The 18350-nt window shown below is 38.0% G+C and overlaps 1 protein-coding gene and 1 long non-coding RNA gene across 6 annotated transcripts; one reads left to right on the forward strand and one right to left on the reverse strand.

The window, feature by feature from the left end:
• Positions 1-501: 501 nt before the first annotated feature.
• Positions 502-12837, reverse strand: LOC111259063 (glucose dehydrogenase [FAD, quinone]). Of its 4 annotated transcripts, XM_022830748.2 has the most exons (12): positions 12738-12830; positions 10445-10524; positions 10108-10258; positions 9364-9566; positions 6852-7038; positions 6485-6616; positions 5994-6147; positions 4975-5134; positions 4163-4447; positions 2320-2479; positions 1024-1246; positions 502-803 (listed from the first exon to the last, which is right to left on the reverse strand). In XM_022830748.2, the coding sequence occupies exons 3-12, from the start codon at positions 10238-10240 to the stop codon at positions 662-664; spliced, it is 1779 nt and encodes a 592-aa protein (XP_022686483.1). In that variant the 5' UTR covers positions 10241-10258; positions 10445-10524; positions 12738-12830; the 3' UTR covers positions 502-661. The 4 variants fall into 4 exon arrangements, 3 of the variants coding, with proteins under 3 accessions (XP_022686483.1, XP_022686481.1, XP_022686480.1); XM_022830746.2 differs by lacking the exon at positions 10445-10524 and having other exon boundaries at positions 1024-1213; positions 12738-12833; XM_022830745.2 differs by lacking the exon at positions 10445-10524.
• On the forward strand, positions 11553-17950 carry LOC147753694 (uncharacterized). 2 transcript variants are annotated; one of them, XR_015310422.1, is made up of 3 exons: positions 11553-11597; positions 12755-16346; positions 17849-17950. It is a non-coding gene; the product is annotated as an uncharacterized LOC147753694 (long non-coding RNA). The 2 variants fall into 2 exon arrangements; XR_015310421.1 differs by lacking the exon at positions 11553-11597 and adding an exon at positions 11604-12042.
• The last annotated feature ends 400 nt before the right edge of the window (positions 17951-18350 follow it).

Genomic DNA, 18350 nt, shown 5'->3' on the forward strand with positions numbered 1-18350 from the left:
CGTTAGATCCTTTACAGACACTCCTTGATGAACGTGCCCTTTTGGTACGATGTCCAATTAATTAAAACGTTGCATAAGGCGATGTTTTTGCCGAAATCAATCATTTTAGTTATAGCACCAAATAATACGGCGATTAAGTACATAAGTTACTTTTTCCATCAAGAACGTTTCCATTCAAACGTAGGTTCTAAACGATCACGTACAATTTATATGTTGATTAACGCTTTCGAATTTGCCCTTAGACCAGCTAAATATTACCTAATCTGATTATTTATTGTTAATTTTTTTTAGTTATTGCGTTTCGAAGCCAGAAAAACGACCGGATATGAAAAAAGTTGGAGGTTTTAGTTTCTAGCTAATTCATTTGAAAGTAGGTATTCAGTAAAACAAAACAAACTTCTTTCTAATAAAATTACTTGATATGAATAAGGTAAATATTAAAGATTTTTAAGTAACTATCGGGCCGTGCATATGTAAAAATATTAACTATAACCTTATACATACAATAAAGTTGACATTTTTTTTATTACTAATTTATTTTACAGTAATATCTTATCAAATCTTAAACCACCTATCATACATCTGATCATTTGTCCTGTAAATGGAAGAATAGATTGTATTATCTCCCATATAGTACACATTCTTTTATTACCAATCGAGTCTAGGAGACCAGTCCGTGCTGTTTCAAGATAAGATCTCCAGCTTTAGCTCCTATGGCAATAGCTGGTGCATTTGTATGTCCCGTATTTAGTTCTGGCATTACTGAGGCGTCAGCGACCCGCAGACCCCTAACGCCCTTCACCCTGCATTACGTAAACGCACACATACACAAGCATTATTAGGTCAATTATATTCAGCAATTTAGTTTACTGCAATGAAAACGATCGCTGAACGCGAAGTTAAAACCAGGTCCCAATAATTCACTACTAACGGCTGTTAGCTAATGTTCTTTTAGTGCAATTAGAATATAATAGCTCTACATCTGACTCGTTTTTCTTCTATTGGTAACTGATAGTATAATACCTGAGTTTGTGATCTACCACGGTGTCACTGCGATTTTTAGCTCCCATTCTGCAGGTACCCACTGGATGTCCCATTGAAGCCGTGTTGACGGTAACTACGCATCTCCAATAGTTGAGTGAACTCGCGTCTTTGTCTTTGCAGGCGTCAATTGGAGTAGCTGCGTAAGAAACTCCAACGCGAGCGAACGCCTCTGTATTGAGGAGATCAGCCGAAAATTTGGCGCCTGCATAATCAGTACTAAAAATTATAAAATATTGCATACTCCTCAACGAATAGAGCTTTGTGCACATTAGTATTTCCCGACCACTTAAAAACGGCTCTAATAATATTTGTGGTCTTTTTATGTAGACTTGACTTGACGGGCAAACCCTGTTGTGAAAAAACAAACCTGGGCAATGCCGTCTCAGGTTGATAGATACCAAAACACTCCTTCTGGATTTTAGTGTAATCGGAGATAAAGAAAAAAAATCACTATGTTGGACATAAAAGTTTTCATTCATGAGTTTGAAAATTCAAGGCAAAAACTACGCATTTCAAAGCTTTAAACAATACATGCAAGTTTGTTTTTGATTTTTTAAGAAATGCTGTCCTATGATTTATCATAGAACACAATTTGGTGTCTGCTTTAAGAGACGCTTAAGAGTTTCCAAAAAACATCAAAGCTTTTACATTGCCTACCTATTTGTGCTCGTAAGCGGCATAGTGCTTTCATGGATTACTTTTAGAAACGTATGTTCATTTACACCTTGAAATTGTACGATCATATTGATATATATGTGCAAGCATGAGATAATCTCATGTGAATAGGACATTCTGCAAGGTGACAAGACGACTCAAATCCGTAGATGCAATATCTGAATTACGGTAAGTGAATAATCTAAGTAAAAGACCAAATCCCTGAAACGTTCTGATTGAATTACTAAGATAGAGTAATGATATAAGACAGCAACATAATGATGCCAACAATGCAATGGATGCACCGCAACAAAGCTGAAGGGAGACTTTATTATGAAAAGAGACTGCAATAAGGCGCCAATGACATTGTTCAGTGTTACGTGGAAGATAAGGATGGATCAGCGAACCCCGGTAAGGCCTAGCAGGCTAATAGTTAGAAGCGGACGGATGCTGTACATGTGGGGCCAATTTGATTATTGTAACAGGGAACATGTGTTAATGCTTAAGAGGAGACACCTTCCTTCGAACGAACGAACAATTAGTATATAAATAATAACTATTAAATGACCACTTGAATTTATCAGCACGTAAGTATATGTTGTTCTGCCATGAATGGCGTACCTCTCGCGAGGATTTCAATATCGTCAGCGTTGTCGAAGTAGTTTAAGTCGATAATTGGAGGCACTCGGGCATCCTTGTTCCTAAGACGAACTGTTCCACGAGACTTAGGCCGCATCAAAATTGTGAGTAAGTTGAAGTTTGCCGGACCTCCTTTGTTGTCCTGCAGACAAATACATTTATCGTGTTCAGCAACTGTTCAGTCGATGTTTCAAGGTAGCGTTTAATTATACTATAATGCGTAGCACTTATAATAGATTTTTTAATTTACATCAACATTAACTTGGATCACACAAGGGTGCATATGTGTAACTTAGGTAAGTCATCCTAGTGTACGGCACTGCTCCTTTGAATCTAAATAGTATTACGCTGGCTGATCGCACCCTCGACAGTATTCTGAGAACTAATCAATGTAAGTTAAGATTTTATAGACCGAAAATAAACTGTCGTATATATTTTGATCCTTATGTGCATAGTTCAATAAAGTCGCTATTATTATTATGTTTTGTAATCAGTTCTAACTATCAATTAAAGGACGTTACACTTTATTAATATAAGATACTAACTGGTTCGCTCGCGACATACTACATCAATACGCTGTGTCTTTTATTCGTCCATACACCTTACCGTACTACAGAGAGTGCATCTCTTAAATACAAAATAATAACCGGCAAATCGTATTTCACGTAAAATGAAAACTATATCCATTTTCAATATCGTTCGCTGAAAACATAACTGTTACGCTATTTTATTCGATGTAGTTATTGGTCACCTCAATCATTCCTCCAATGTTTTGCCGAGTCTTTTTAAGAAGCCTGTCCTAATTGTTTGAGGCTTTTCTTCGTCGGCCATGAATGACGGGATATTAGTACGAGACACGTCAACGTGTCGCCCAAACATGACCCACGAATAGATTCAAAGCAAAGATGCTAATGCTCTGTCGAACGCTGTGGACCTGGACGGGACTCGAATGATCAAGAACCTTATATCTATTATGACAGCCGGTTCTCCGTCTCGCACAAAGACATATAACCTTCAGGTAATCCGCGATTTCATCACACTTTTTTGTCCACCTTAATAACTTCTTGTTTTATAAATAAGTTTTATAACCGTTTTGTCTATCCAAAGCGTGTGGAATCGCATGATGTTGTCCTCACTCGTTTGCTGAGCTTTGAGATCTGAAGATGATCGCGTAATGATTTAGCTCTTGTCATTTTTGCCATAATGGATAAACCAGCGGCCACTACTCTCCAATTTTTGCACCCAGAATAAATATTTTCTAATCATCGAAAAGCCTTAATATGGCCGTATACTTTGTGCTAAAAACGCGCTTACAAAAGTTAAGCCGCTGTCAAATCGCTAGATTTTACTTGTAGCGTGAGCAAAGAGTGTTGTCGAAAATTTCATTGTGTGCGGCGAGACTAGCGCAAACAACATAGCATCATCGTTTTGGAAGAAATTACAAAATTCCACATCAAGGTGTCAATATAGTCTAATAGGCATTTTTAAAATATTTTTATTATTTAAAAAATTTACCCCATATTAAACCCCATATTAAGTAACAATTTCGTAGATTTTCGAGCACCTAAGGAGTTTGACGCTACAGGTCGCCGAATTGTCTTATCGCAGAAACCTAATTTGGTAAATTTTTAAATGTAGTTCATGCGTCTTGTGTATGCCGTGCAGCGAGCCCCTACTCAGTCATTTACAGCATTGAAGTGAACATCTTGGGATTGGTTAGACTAATTGGCAACACTAATTAATAAAGAGATGCCCGTTTTACGTCATTCCGATTGAAAACTGTAGTGATTGCAGTATACTATTTAAAGATGTAGAACATACGAACCTGGAAAGTGCATGGTGGAGCGTCGTCACGCAATCCCTGAAGCATGATCTCGATATCTGGGGTTGAATCGCTTTCATTCATTTTGTAAAAACCTACCCCTAAGTGTGTTCCATAAGGCGAGGTAAAGGGGCCTTTGCCGAATTTGTACCAGTCCATCAAAGCTTTCATATCGTTGATGCTCGGAATCTCGAGGAATGTCGTCGCATTTATCGCGCCATCAATGCCCCTAACAGCTACATGATTTTGAAGGTTTTGCCCCACAGGCAAATCTGAAACGACATCGATCTAGTCGCAAACATCAATAGAGACGAAACAATAAAAAAAGATGCAACAATACTTATCACTTTTCGCCACTTTGGTATGGTACAGTCGTATATCTTATTCATTTAAAAACTAATGTCCTAATATATCGTTAGCGCTTAACTCCAAATGAATCATTTCATTGTACTGAATCAATCAAACAAAGTTTAGTCTACTACTTGGTTCAGATATCCATTAGAGACCACCACAATCTTGTAAATTTTTCACAGTGTAGCAAATAAGGGCGACAAAAATAACCCAAAGTGCATTGACAGTGGCTATATAATAGGCATAGCATCAAGCGGAAGCAGGCAGAATGATCACTTCGCCAAGTTATCTGCTGAAGACAAAGCATTCTCAGCAACCTGTAATTAACAGTCTGTTGTAATGTGAAACAGGAAGGCGAAAAGTCAAAAATGTAAACATACATTAAAATAAATTATGTGATGTTTGAGACAGAAAATATAAGTCGAATACAGACATTTTTTATTTATATTTTAAGTGACTATTACCTGCATGTCTTCGAGATGTTGCTTAGGGCCAACGCCGCTAAGCATTAGAAGCCGAGGCGATTCAATAGCTCCTGCTGAAAGAACGATTTCCTTAAGGGTGCAGATTTTGTGGTGTTTACCGTCCATGACGAACTCCACACCGTGGGCTGTAGTCACGTTTCTAGCAATTTAGCACCGTGAACAGTAAATGCTATAATTGTCAACCATATTTTGTTTTTTTTTCTTGTCTTTAAATTACAGAGTTAAGACAAGTTTTTCAGAATCGAAACAAAGAAAGACGTATTCGAGTAGAACTAGTTCCAACGAACCTATCATTGAAACATAACATGCAGCTCACCCAAAATGAAGCTCAACCACAGCCGAAAAAAGTCAGCTTTTAAACGGGCAATCGCATTTAATTTTCAATGGCACATATAGGCTTTTTTTATAATTGCAAAAGGTAGCACCCTCAATGTTCTGAATAAAGATTTTAGGTTACCTCGTAAATATCGAGCGGACATTGAGAATCGACAATCGACCTAAATATTTATTGGGTAGAAATCTATAGAAGATTTACATATAGTGCTTAGAAACTACAGGCATTATTAACTTTGGAATACAAAATTGAGGAATACATTATTTTAAATTGAACTAGAAGTTTGTGCGCGCAATAGTTCTTCTGTCGAAACATAGTATACAACCGCCAGAAGCAGAAGCGCCATCCAATTTTATTTCCAATTCGACAAAATGCATGACATTTAAAAACGGCTTTTTCTACAAAGGGTGCTTCAGGTTCTCTCATACATAGTTTATGTCAAGCCTAATTTCTCCTAAATTATGGCTTTTAAGAAAATAAACACGGAACTATACAATAATACTGCTTCATCTGCACTGTGTGATTTGACTCAAAGCCGTCAGTAAATAAGGAGTATAACTCTGTAGGATTGTAAACACTTAACCATGAAAGTTCGTTTTGCGTTAAGTGACGAAGCTTGAAGGATTCTTGGCTGCCTAACGCCAACTTCTGCTTAAATACGTACGGATCGGAGGTCTTTTGAAAGATAATTTTAGTGACAAAAGCGCCAATCGCCACGTGAAGATTTTTTCGACTTCCGAGATGCGGTTGAATGAAGGCCGTGAATGCTGAAGAACGATGTCCGTCTGGTCCGATTGTCGCTTGCATCCGATAAACGCCTATGATAATGATCAAATCATGATTTTCGAAAATGCGAATAGACGACTATTACTCACCAGTCAAAAAATGCTCGAACAAAAAACAGCGGCGATCGCTTTCTAGTACCCATTACCATTTCGTTCTTGGCAAAAACGGAGAATTATTATAAACAGCAAAACAACAGCCCTTTCTTTAGCGTGCGTCGATCGGGGGGCCCCTAGAAGTTTGAGCTGTCAACTAGATTGTAAACCTCGCTTTTAATAATATTACTTTACCAGAGCAGACAGTTAGACTTGTTTCCAAAAGAGAAAGGTAGGCGTGGTTTATATAACCTTCAGACATAGAATTAAGACTCACCTTCGACGTTGCCGTCATTTATGTCACGTACTGAGTAACCCATTTGACTTGAGGCTCCAAAGAATCCTCGAAGAATGTTAGTATCATACGAAGAGGTCACTTGAAGATTTCCTTTGCGTCCGTGTGTTTCGTCTGTTGGAGGCATTAAAGGGAACAGGTTTTACATGCAAAACAAATACTTCATTGCATAACAAGGTTTGATATAACGAAAGTTTATCGAGTAGTAATGCCAATTACGGTAGAACGAACTTGTGTGTCAGAATGAAGACATGTGGGGCAACGTATCACATTATGTAATTCTACTACGCACGCTGTACGCTATCAAACAATGAGAAATTGCAGTTTGATGATCTCAACATATACATACCTGAAAGTTCATAGTCATGGTTGTTCTCATCGAACCGGAAGTATTTAAACATCTCCTCGCCATTCCACCCACGGGCTCCATAATCTTTATCCCAGGTATCATAATCGCGCAGCGAGCCTCGCTCATAGTTCATTAGGTTGATACTGCTGCCGCCTCCAAGCACCCGCCCTGTTACTATGCTCTGCGGCTATAAGAGCATAATACTTATAATGATATTGACACTCATATCTGTTCTATTTCACACGGTTTACGTAAACGAGCAATATGTAGTAAAACTATAAAATGGTCTAATGTTCAAGTTAACAAATCGTTTCACTAATCTGATTCGGCAGTGCTGGCCGGCTCAATTATGCCCATAATTATGGTGTATCTAGTTTAGCAAATTATTAGCAAAAGGACTTTTATTCTCTAGATAGTGGTATCCTTGCGCTCTGCGGATGAAATAACGTAATTCTCAAATTGTTAACTGTGGTATAATATTGCAAATATTTCTATTTGCTAGTTCTTCAAGACACACTGACCGATTTAGCGGTTTTTAATTTAATTAGGGCAACTACAATGATTGTCTTCCTAACTCTTTTTCTTTTAGTCAGCGAAGAACCTCCCTGTTATAGTTAGCTTCAATCCGAAATACACGAAAAGTTGAGTTTTTAGAGATGCTTGGTTTAGATGAAAAGAGCTACTATTGGCAAGTCTTCCTTTCGTTGTAAACTTGACAGCAATCTTCTGTTTTGGCATTTTGAATTCGAAGGCCGAGTCAAAAAATGTATTTGCCCTAGATTATTAATACTTGTTGCATTTGAAATCTGCTCCTGTTTTACGTTACGCTGTGGCATGGCTATAAGATCGTTTTCACGAAGGAGTGTCGTCGTTAGAGATGTAACACGTCGTTCACAAAAGAAAAAACGAAGCACAGCTAGCTAAATGCGAATCTCAGTGTTTAACTCTGCTTCCTTGTGTGATATTATTATTAAGAAATATAGGATTACTCTGTGACACTTTGAGTGATACCCCCGATTATGTACATCTTATCAATACGATAGTCTTCAAACGCAGGTCAAACGCTGCTTTCCAGGTGAAAAATCAAGTAGAGGGGTAGATCAAGAAAGCTTAACGTTATCTTTATTTCATTCATAGAAGTCTCACATGCAGTCGCTTGCACGGAATTTATGTCGCTTGCTTGGCAGACAACCACGCTACTCTACGAACGAAGTTAAACATCGTATGAAAATGCTTAATAAAACCTAGTAGATAGAGCTTTTCTTCATAATTCCTTTGCAAGACCTCGAATCTGCAGAGTTCCCTTTTTCTTTAAAAGTTAATGCTCGATTTTTTTTTATTTGAGTAAAGATTAAACAAGGATGTCCAGTAGGGTACTAGAGTAACCGTCGCTCTCACGGGTTCACTAAACATTTCGCTCATAGTTAAGGAGCTTCAGAGAAGCTCCACGGCTTTTTCCAACGCAGATTTTTGTTTCAGATGTACACAGATGTTTGTGGTAAATAGAAGTTCAAAAACTTCGATTCGATCATCTGCTTTTTTTTTTGTGGCCTAGTCGACTGTATTTGACCTGTTCCTTTATCGATTCGTTGTCACCTTCTAATCCAGTCGAAAAACATTGCGATATCGCTAATTCTATCCTACTATAATTGTACAGTTGTCTTCTGTGGCAACCAGCTTTATAATGCGCAGGCAATAATTGTGGATTGGGATGATACAAGCTCTTGCGTGACCACTACTCCTGGTACGAATGGCGAAGGAATCGGTCACGTAATAATTAGGCAGCGTCAATGAAGATACGTTCTGTTTTCGTCATTTTAGAAGATCGATTGACTGAGTAGCGGTGTTGGGCAAAGCAAGTAGTATTCAACAGTTTCGTTAGACAATTATGACTCTTTGGACCTCCTAGGTCTTTGTCGTCGCTTCCGCTTCGCGTGTGGGTTTCTACGCGAACTTTAGAGCAGCTAAAAAGAGATAGTTTAGAGTTATTTTGAATAGTTGCAAAAGAACCAGTTTGCTGTACCTTTGGCCAGTTCTGCTGTTCGCAGCTTCTCTACGAATCATTCCATATTACGGCGTTGTAGAAGGCGTACATGCTGTTAATCGCTCAACCACACAGACGCTCAGACAAGGGTTGTTAAGTTACACAGTGATAGAAGTAGATAAGGATCGATGACAAGCCATCCAGATTCACCAACTATATGCATTTTCTCACTGGAACTTCCAATGGCGTTACCCATTCTTTATTGAAAGATTTTGCTGTTCCAGTAGATACTTTAATTTGCTACGAACAATAAATCTCGTATCCGCTTGAATGACTGTTTCGTTTGTACGTAGAAAATATGTAGGCTGACAGTTTGGAACAATGCCACAGCTGGACCTACTTTACTGGACCGGGTAACACAGTAATACCGCGTCACAGGTATACTAAATTATGAGTTCTTCTTTCCCAGACACATCTCTTAAATATTTGATCTTGATTCCACTCACCATTGGTATTAGCGCACCCTACCTGATTAGGTTTTGTAATGAATGCATTTTTCATAGGCTCGACTCGGTATCTTTGGACCCAATCGCCCTCGAACGAAAGCCTTGTGAGGAGAGGGATTGCAGTGAAGTCCGGGGGAGCACCGCCTGCTTCCAAGAGGAGCACCTTCACATCTTGAATGGCCGAAAGTTTTTCTGCCAGACGGCATCCTGCAGAGCCTGCGCCGACTGAATCGAGATACGCGTTTTTTATTTTACAGAAAGATCTAGCAGCTGACATAGTGCATCGATGCGTTTCCGTTATAGCACATACATGCATAGTTCATTATGAAGCTATCCTACCAGACCAGTTATTCGACTCTTATTATAGATTCCTGCATCGAATATAGGATTATTTAAAACAGGCTACAAATAGCTTAATATTTTTACCGCATTATTTTAATGCACTCTAGGACTCTATTCTGGTTAGCATAAATAAAGCGTATACATAACGCAAAATAGAAATAAGTTAGTTTTGCTTATTAAGCCCTCAAACTGGTTAATCCAATTAAGACTTCTAAATATATAATTGACTTTTAAAGAAATTAAGTAAACTGAATAATCTACCAAATGTACCCCGACAGACCACTTAAGTAGTAAAGGTTGTGATCTGAGGCTTTTGTAGTGGAAGTATCTTGAAATAGATCGTACGTATAAAATATACACTTTCTTTGCGAAGAAATATATATAGGGAAATTTACAGTTAGTTTAAAAGTAGTGAAAAAAGCACCGATTATAAAATCATAGCATGTAGACAGCTGGTGGGAACTGATAGCCCACGAAGGCCTGTTGACTGCGTCACAGATGGTCGTAAGCGCTGAGAGACACGAAACGAATATTTTTTTCATTTGCGTTCGCGTCATGCTTCTTTTCCTTATTTCCTATAACAGCAAATATAATTTTGTTGTAAAAACAAATTGTATGCATGGCGAGCCATATAAATATGGATGACGAGCGTTCTAAGCTGCGGCTGCAATAAAATAGCTTTGTTGTATTTGGCTCTAAGTTAAAAGCTGAGTCAAAGTAGTAATATTGCAAAGTAAATATCGATACAGGGAAAGGCTTACGAAAAACGGGAACGAAGTTATGCTTTCAGCAAGTCCTACTATAGTCTTGGCTGGAGTATACACCCTACAATGGCAAGCACCTAGAAGTAACGTCCATTGTCCTACAGTTAGATTTACATATTAGCTTTTAAAAATAACTAAAATGCTTTTTTTTTATATTCCGAATTCTCATTATTTTTGGTTCAGAAGTCATAAGTAACTATGTACGTTATAACAGTCGTAATTGTGTTTTCATGAGCGTATACATTATTTGATTTCAGCTTGATTATGTTAGCCAATAAATTGTACCATTGATAACATAACCGCCATAATTTAAACCAAATTTAAAAACACGTAACGGTCTAGTTTGAATAACCAAAGTTCGTTATAGAATGTTTAACGGCAACCTAAAAACATTCAGTCAATGTTTTCATCTAATGGCGTTGATAAATTATTTATTCTACCAAGTAAAGCGCATACGTAATACATGGCTTACTTTAATGTGGGTATATGTTTTTGTCAATAAAAAGGTTTTACAGAAAAAAGAGACCTTTTGTGGTTCACATGGTACTTTACATGGCATGCCCCTTTTCGATTCCTTTACATATTAAGTGTGTTGCCCTATAAGTGTTCGTTTAGAATTGGAGTAACCAATAAACTTTTACGGGTAGTTATGTTCAACCAGGCTAAATGGCACCATTTTCTATGCTTCAGTGATGTTGATTCGATTGAGTGCACATGATGCGCGGGTTCAAAGCTAGTTAACCAAGATTTATTATCGTACAAGTAAAAAAAAGGTTTACCCTATATTATACTCTATCACCACGGGAGGTAGATATAGACTATGTTTGGTCTTACAGGACGCCTTCAGTTCGGGTTTATAATACCCGCCATTGCGATAACGTATAAATATATGAACGGAATAAACTTGATAGGATCAAAACGTTCGAAAGGAAGCGTGTTATTGCTGCTGATTTTCTGTAGCAATAAAGCCTGTGGCGAAATCAAGATCACAGAAATGTACTTCCGTATGCAAATGGCTTTAGAAAAATGTGGTCCATTTTTTACTAGTACTACATGCTAAGTTCAAATGCGAAATAGCAGAATACATTTTTTTGTAAACATTCTCGTTTTTATACTTACAGTGTCATTACCAGCTCCACTTCACAGATCGGTAAAATCTAGTATATGTTTAGAGAACCGTGGTACAAGCAAAAAATAAAGGGATCTGTAGACCTCGAATCCGCATTAGTCGCAAACTCGACCCATGCCGCTTTACAGCATCCTTTAAATTGTCGATTGTTTCCGATAGTAGCCGTGGCCACAGTTACAGCTTTCGTAAACAACTGTAGTAACGGTCGTAGTTGTCTTCGTAGTGTGGCGATTCATAATAAGAGCTTTTGTGTGCATACATCGTAAAAAAGAGAATTAAGACTCTCTGTCGCACTCCTAGAACACCTCCAGAATGTAGAACACGCCACTTTGTTTGAGCAAACCAATTACTATCTGATTTTTTAAGTCTTTTCAAGTTTCCTCATTTCTCACTAAACTTATATGCGTAAGGGAACGTATCGCCTAACAATGTTCAGACTACTGTACCTCACACGCGCTAAATATGGGTGAGTTCCTCTGATGTTTCAAACAGAATATGAGACTATGAGCGAACTTATTGTTTTGGCCGTGAGAAAAATAGGCAAAAAAAGAAATTTCCGTATGCTATCAGATCCTTCATCGGCTCTGCCTACAGTTATCATTCGGAAGTAATTGATTTACGACATCGTAAATTAATTGCCGCCCATTTACGATATCAGAGCGTACATGATTTATTTAATCAAACCATAAGATGATTTCGATCGTATCTGCTTCGGCCAGTTAACGAAAGTAAGTGATCTCTATTTGTCCATCAGAAGATGAGGGCCATGTTTTCCAGGGCAAAGAAATAAAAATTGTTAAAAGATCAATTTCTCGTAAACGAAAAGCTGTTGCTGAATTATCTTATCTACCGAAATGTTTCGCAATCTAATTTATAGGCGCTCTAAATTAGGGAGGCAAAATGAAGTCAAGGTTTAAACGTATTAGGCATACTGGATCTGCTTACATAATAAAATGCTACTTGATTTTAAAGGTTTAAGAATAAATATTAAAGATATGTTTGAAATAAATAGAAAGTATACGTAGCGGAAGCCCAGTGTAAACTAACGCGAGCTCCGCCGACACCGTATATGAAAATGCAAGAATATCGTTATGCGATCTACTACTACACACTTAGCTACTTATAAAAACATTATATTTGCATGTTTTTGAATTTACTCACATATATCTGTATTACAGTGAACAACACCTTTTGCCCTCCGCGACTTTCAACATTTCACCATTCAATGCTTGACACACTCAGTGGAAGTTTCTCAAAATGAGGTGGACGGACAAATATCTTACGGGCTTTTCCTGCCGCCCAAGTCCAACGAGCTATCCAGAGACCTCGCCACATCTAACACCCCTTCCACAATGTAGTTTTTTAAAAAAAAATTTCATTGTGACGGATAAAAAATGTTTTAGCAGCAGATGTATGTTAACAGGTCAACTATAATGAATTCCTGATTATGCTCTTCCATTAAGTTTACTGGAAGCTACGAAGTTCGCTGTTCACATTCAACTTCACGGTAATTATGGAAGTAAATTTGAAGTTACCACAGTTAACAGTGTGAAAAGTACCAGATACCAAAGGTGTGTGTGCATTTGTGAAACACGAAATATGTTTGTGGGTCTGACCGTCCGTGCCGTTTTTTCTGTTACTTCTTCTCTTCAGATTCCACATTGCAAGCAATTACTGAAGTATTGCTATGAATATATAACTTGTCTTCTATGAACTTCTGAAATTAAAGTAACAGAACTTTAATGATATATACGTACATAACGGCAAATTTCCGCTATGGACACAAATAATCTTTCCAATGTACTGTTGTTTAAATCTACTTCAACTGCTTCGACCAGTTTGCTCTTCCGTGCTGAAGAAAAAACGTAGATGTAGGAAAGCATTTTGTAAGTTTTAGTATCTTTTTGTTTAAGATAATATAAGATGAGCTTGGCACAAGAATTTGCGCTTTTCGCGGAGAACGAATGAGGAGGTGAACATTAGTATTATATGGGCAAGTGAAAAGTCCGTATCTGCTAAAAATACATCATTGGAATGACCCCCTGGGCAACGTTAACAAACAGTAACAAAACAACTGGAGGTAAAAGTATGGTAAAGGCTAATCTGGGCCATTGTGAACGTGTTTTCCTGTATCCACACGTAAATTAATACTTTCAATATTTTACTTAAGAACGTATCGCACTACAATTTTGTTCTAGGCTAACATAATTCTCTATGAGGTTTCGATAAAGCACTTCTTTGTTTTTAAATCTATTAATCAAATACTTGTGGTATTCCCTTCAAATGATTCCATCTTTCAAGAATTTTAAAATTACTTTAGTATATTCAGGAAGCTGCCATATAACTATCAAGGCCTACTTTTTCTAAAAGGCTTCATTTGCGAATCCTTTGATATGTAACGAAATTATAGGTCGCCTATAGCGGCGGAACCTTTTTTGCACTTATTCATAGTTAGGTACTTTGAAGCTTGAACGTTTACCTCATTGTTATTCAGTCAATGCACAAAGCGTAATTTGCATGAACAATAGAGCATTCGATTTTAATACTTTTTGCCAGTACCCCTTTTTCCTACCAAAGAGGATAACTGATTCACTACAGGCTATATGTGTCACAGTGAGAACCCAGAAAGCAGGACGGAGAGATGTACCTATTTTGAGTAATTGTGGTTACTCATCCTTTTTCTACCACTCAGCTTTTTGCTATCGCCATCTAGCCGCTACTGTAAACACCACCAAGCATTTTTAGCAGTGCAGACTTCAGCGAGAAATTTATGATTTTAAAAAAATCCGGTTTAGAAGAATTCAGAGAAACCTTCTTATCATCATTTTTCTATGAAGTGAACGTAGTCAAAAGCAGCTATCCGTACAAAATGCCGTTACCAATATGCAAAAAAATTGGTATGATTGAAATACAAAATTAAAAATCATCAAGCAAACTAAAGGCGTCATACTGGTATCATCGTTTGTTAACCATATTCTTCAAAACTCATATCTGTTTTTTTGTCACCAGGCCGATAATGGTATCGCGGATACGGTGTCTTTTCCATAAGTCTGCCGGCTGGTTGCAGACCTGCTGACGTCTACATATTTCGATAGTGTCGAAAGACTTCGGGATAGATTGCGGGACTGTCTTGCCAATATCGGTTACCGTTTATCGACCGATGCGAATTCCAATGATTTAGCTTATTAGAGTTTATTCCTGGTATGTGATGTAATGGTGGAAATATAATGGTAAGGTAATTCTCGAGCACATAATTATCATGCCGACAATTTGTGTAGCCGCCGCCCAGTGAATCTGCTCTGTTTTCCCAATATTTATTTTGCTTAAATCTCCCATTATCCTTATCGTTACTTTGGCCAGAATCAATTGTACTACCTATCACAGTGCGCATCGTATCCTCTGCTCATCAGGCCATTAACACATCGGGTTGGCGGGTACGCCCTTATTTCGAAACGAGGGCTTGACAGAGCGTCCGTGGTTCAATTACTAAGAGCCTTTATGTCTTGGTTTTGAAGGAATTTTTCAACCATACGATGCTTTCGCATTGAGAGAAGAGTGTACTCCCGATGATTTTCCGGGTCAACAGACAGTCGACAACGTTGATAAATACAATAAAACCCGGCACAGTATAAACGTTGTGTAAGGTTATCCGAAATAGACAAATTATTGTTTTAGCTTGTGCCACTTTGTCAGTCTGTAAGTGAGTAACATCATTTCCTATATCATTAAAACCAAGCAGGGATCTTTTAAAAGGAGAACTTTAATAATATTATCGGTTCCGAAAACTGTAGAAAATCATATTGTAGATGTTGACAACCATCACTTGACGGCAGTAAACTGTAACTGGCTCCTCACTGAATGCTATTGGCATTTAATAATACGTTGGACTATATTGACAGTTTTAAAAACATCAATATTTCTTGCAGTCTATTCTGCCTATTACTGTTTAATCTTTACAAATATTGTTGTTTTCTCATTATTATACCTTGGGCTAGTGCCTCTGTTAAAGTTTAATCTGAACATATCAGTAAAAGCATCTCAAAAACTGAACATCTCTACTTTATGTGCCCGTAGTACCTGATACAAGGAAAGATTAGCACTACAACAGACCAAGCTAAAAGTTACGTCTACTACCTTCCTCACAGTCTTTTCCACGTAAGCTCGGCATACTCCACTTAAAAAGTCGGTTTCTTCTTTGTATGCCGAAGTTACAAGATTATAGCCATACACAAAATAATCTAAAAGGCCATATCCAAATAAAAATGGCCTAACCAATAACGCTAAAAGGGCATTTCTAATTAACAGTAGCTGTTACAGCACTGTCACTGCAAAAAAAAATGTGCAAAAGGTGAGTGCAAGACCTAGGGAAACCACAGAATCCATATTTACTAAAATACGTTGCTGAACATTGAGGCCGCTTAATTGTGTTCTCGTAACATATAAGCTCTTGACGTTGCTCCACCACTAGTAAAGTCATCACTCACAAAAATGCCGATACGAGAATTGTTTAGCGAAATTGTGCTAAGCGGTTTTATATTGAAACAGGTTTGTATAATAGCGTGCAGTGACGGCTGTAGAATTGCTTGGGTAAGCCTACGCCTCATTGACCCCGCTAGCTCCTCGCACTTCTTCCGATTGGCGCCAGGAACTGAAGCCAGGATGTCAATACAGTTCAACGCCCGCCAAGCATTCACGGCAACAGGGATCACCGGTTCCGTAGGAGATGTAGAAGACAATGCAGTAGCTCCTATTGCTCCAAACGCAAGAAGGGTAAAACGTCCACAATAATTAATGCTGCCAATGGGTATTTGCGGTAAGCTCTGTTTGGGAACCTCACGCTCGTACAAGACATAGAACGAATCTGCATCTCTGTTCACCGCGTTTCTGAGTCAACTAGGCACATGTATACTAGCCTATAGAGTATATAGAGGCAGCGATGTCAAAAAGTGCCGTACCAGAAATCGATTCACGCTTCTTAAGAAACTACATGAGCAACCTAATTATTGGAATAACTTATCGGTCGTCTATATAAAAATTACGCCTTGATTGATCTGAGAACTAGATTTATTTTTCCATCGATACAATCAAGATAACATATTCAGCATTACAATGGAATAATGGTCATCATCATCATTATCATGTGCCATCAACAAATAACATTATTATCCCATTATAATATTAGTAAAATTTTAATTAGTATTATAATTATAAATTGTGTACCGTTTTCACGAAGCTTTGCCTTCCCTCTTTTTCATTATTTTCTTTAGAAATTAATAATCTATGCAGATGATAGCAATAGTAAAATTATAAAGCGATTTTATTAAAAACAATGGTAACAATGATAGTAATGACAGTTGTAGTTTTTCAAATAATGGCAATAATAATGATAATAGGTGTATTGTCAAAGTCATAGTAGTGCGGTAGCGTCCAGACGAGACATCTCACTGTCTGCTTTATTTGCATACTATGTTTTTTTATATACACACATGGCATGCTTGTTACTTCCGTTTGTCTATAGGTATCCTGCTTCGCAACGTCGACTACTCTCCTAAGATTACCTCTACAGTCTTAGATCTATGCGACACGGCGTGTCTCTATTCCATCCGACTTGAACGTTTTTCTCTGTGTCCGCATTTGTTACTCTTATTGTTAACTATAATAATGGTAATGTTTATAATAATCACCCGTTCCCAAACCGGATGTCATTGTCGTGGACATGTTTTTGCATTTCTCTGTGCCACTCAGCGATTATGTGATAACAATCCGGTAAATTGTCTATTTCTTCGTCACCTTCCCCGTGTTCACGTTCATTTCTTACCATCATTTTTAGTTTGCCATTCTCTCTCAGCTTCTCTAGGCGCCTTTGTTGTTGTGTTTGAACCTTTACGCACCACTGTCTGTCTGCTTGACGGCACGTCGTCTATCGCGTCCTCCGAACCCCTTCTTTGCTTCGATCCTATTGGAATTCAACTTTCTCCAAAAACTACTAGGACAATTTTTATTCTGTTAGCCTTTTAATTCATAAAAGTTTTGCATGAAAATCTGCTACTCGCTATCGAAAGTGTTACATTCTTAATTGTTTTGAGATTTACCACTTCGTTTATTCATTGGAAATGGACTAAAATCGAAGCACGCAACTTCGTTTCCATCCCCTCGCCGACTTGTATTCGCGTCCGCTACTTTAGGCAGCGCTCTACTAACTACCCTAATGTAATGGATATAAATTGTAGTGATTTTAACTATACTGATGTTGTTTTTCTCATTTAATCCAGTCCGTACAGGCTGACTTCATTCACGTCTCTTGTATACGACAGTGTGTATGGTTGCATACACCGTGGTCTACCAATCGCTTCACATTAGCTGGCAGACAAATCGTCGTTTCATGTGTCCAACTCCTCGTGGGCGACAGTGGAAACCTTCAGACATCCCATACCGACCCATTGTCACGGCTATTTTTCATTGGAAGTAATCGCTCCTGCTCCCAGTCAATTCCTTCACTACCCACATCCTATACAAAGGTAATAACTCATATCAGCCTTTAGAGGTCAGTCTCACTGCTGATAAGCGCTTTCAATACTTCGCCATCTTGTTTGTCCGCCTCTCATTCCTCTTCCTAGTACTAAGTCCTCGGCAAACATCCAGTAACAAAGCTTAGGTGTGCCCCGCTACAGCCACAAAAAATCTAGAGGACCTCGCTATCCACGTATGTTATTACACGTGTGTCCCTCAACTGCCTATTGAAAGAGACGTGTTTCAGCATTGATTTGCGACAAT

Source organism: Varroa jacobsoni, unplaced genomic scaffold (genome assembly GCF_002532875.2).
Source record: "Varroa jacobsoni isolate VJ856 unplaced genomic scaffold, vjacob_1.0 scaffold_290, whole genome shotgun sequence".
In the NCBI taxonomy this organism is placed as follows: domain Eukaryota; kingdom Metazoa; phylum Arthropoda; class Arachnida; order Mesostigmata; family Varroidae; genus Varroa; species Varroa jacobsoni.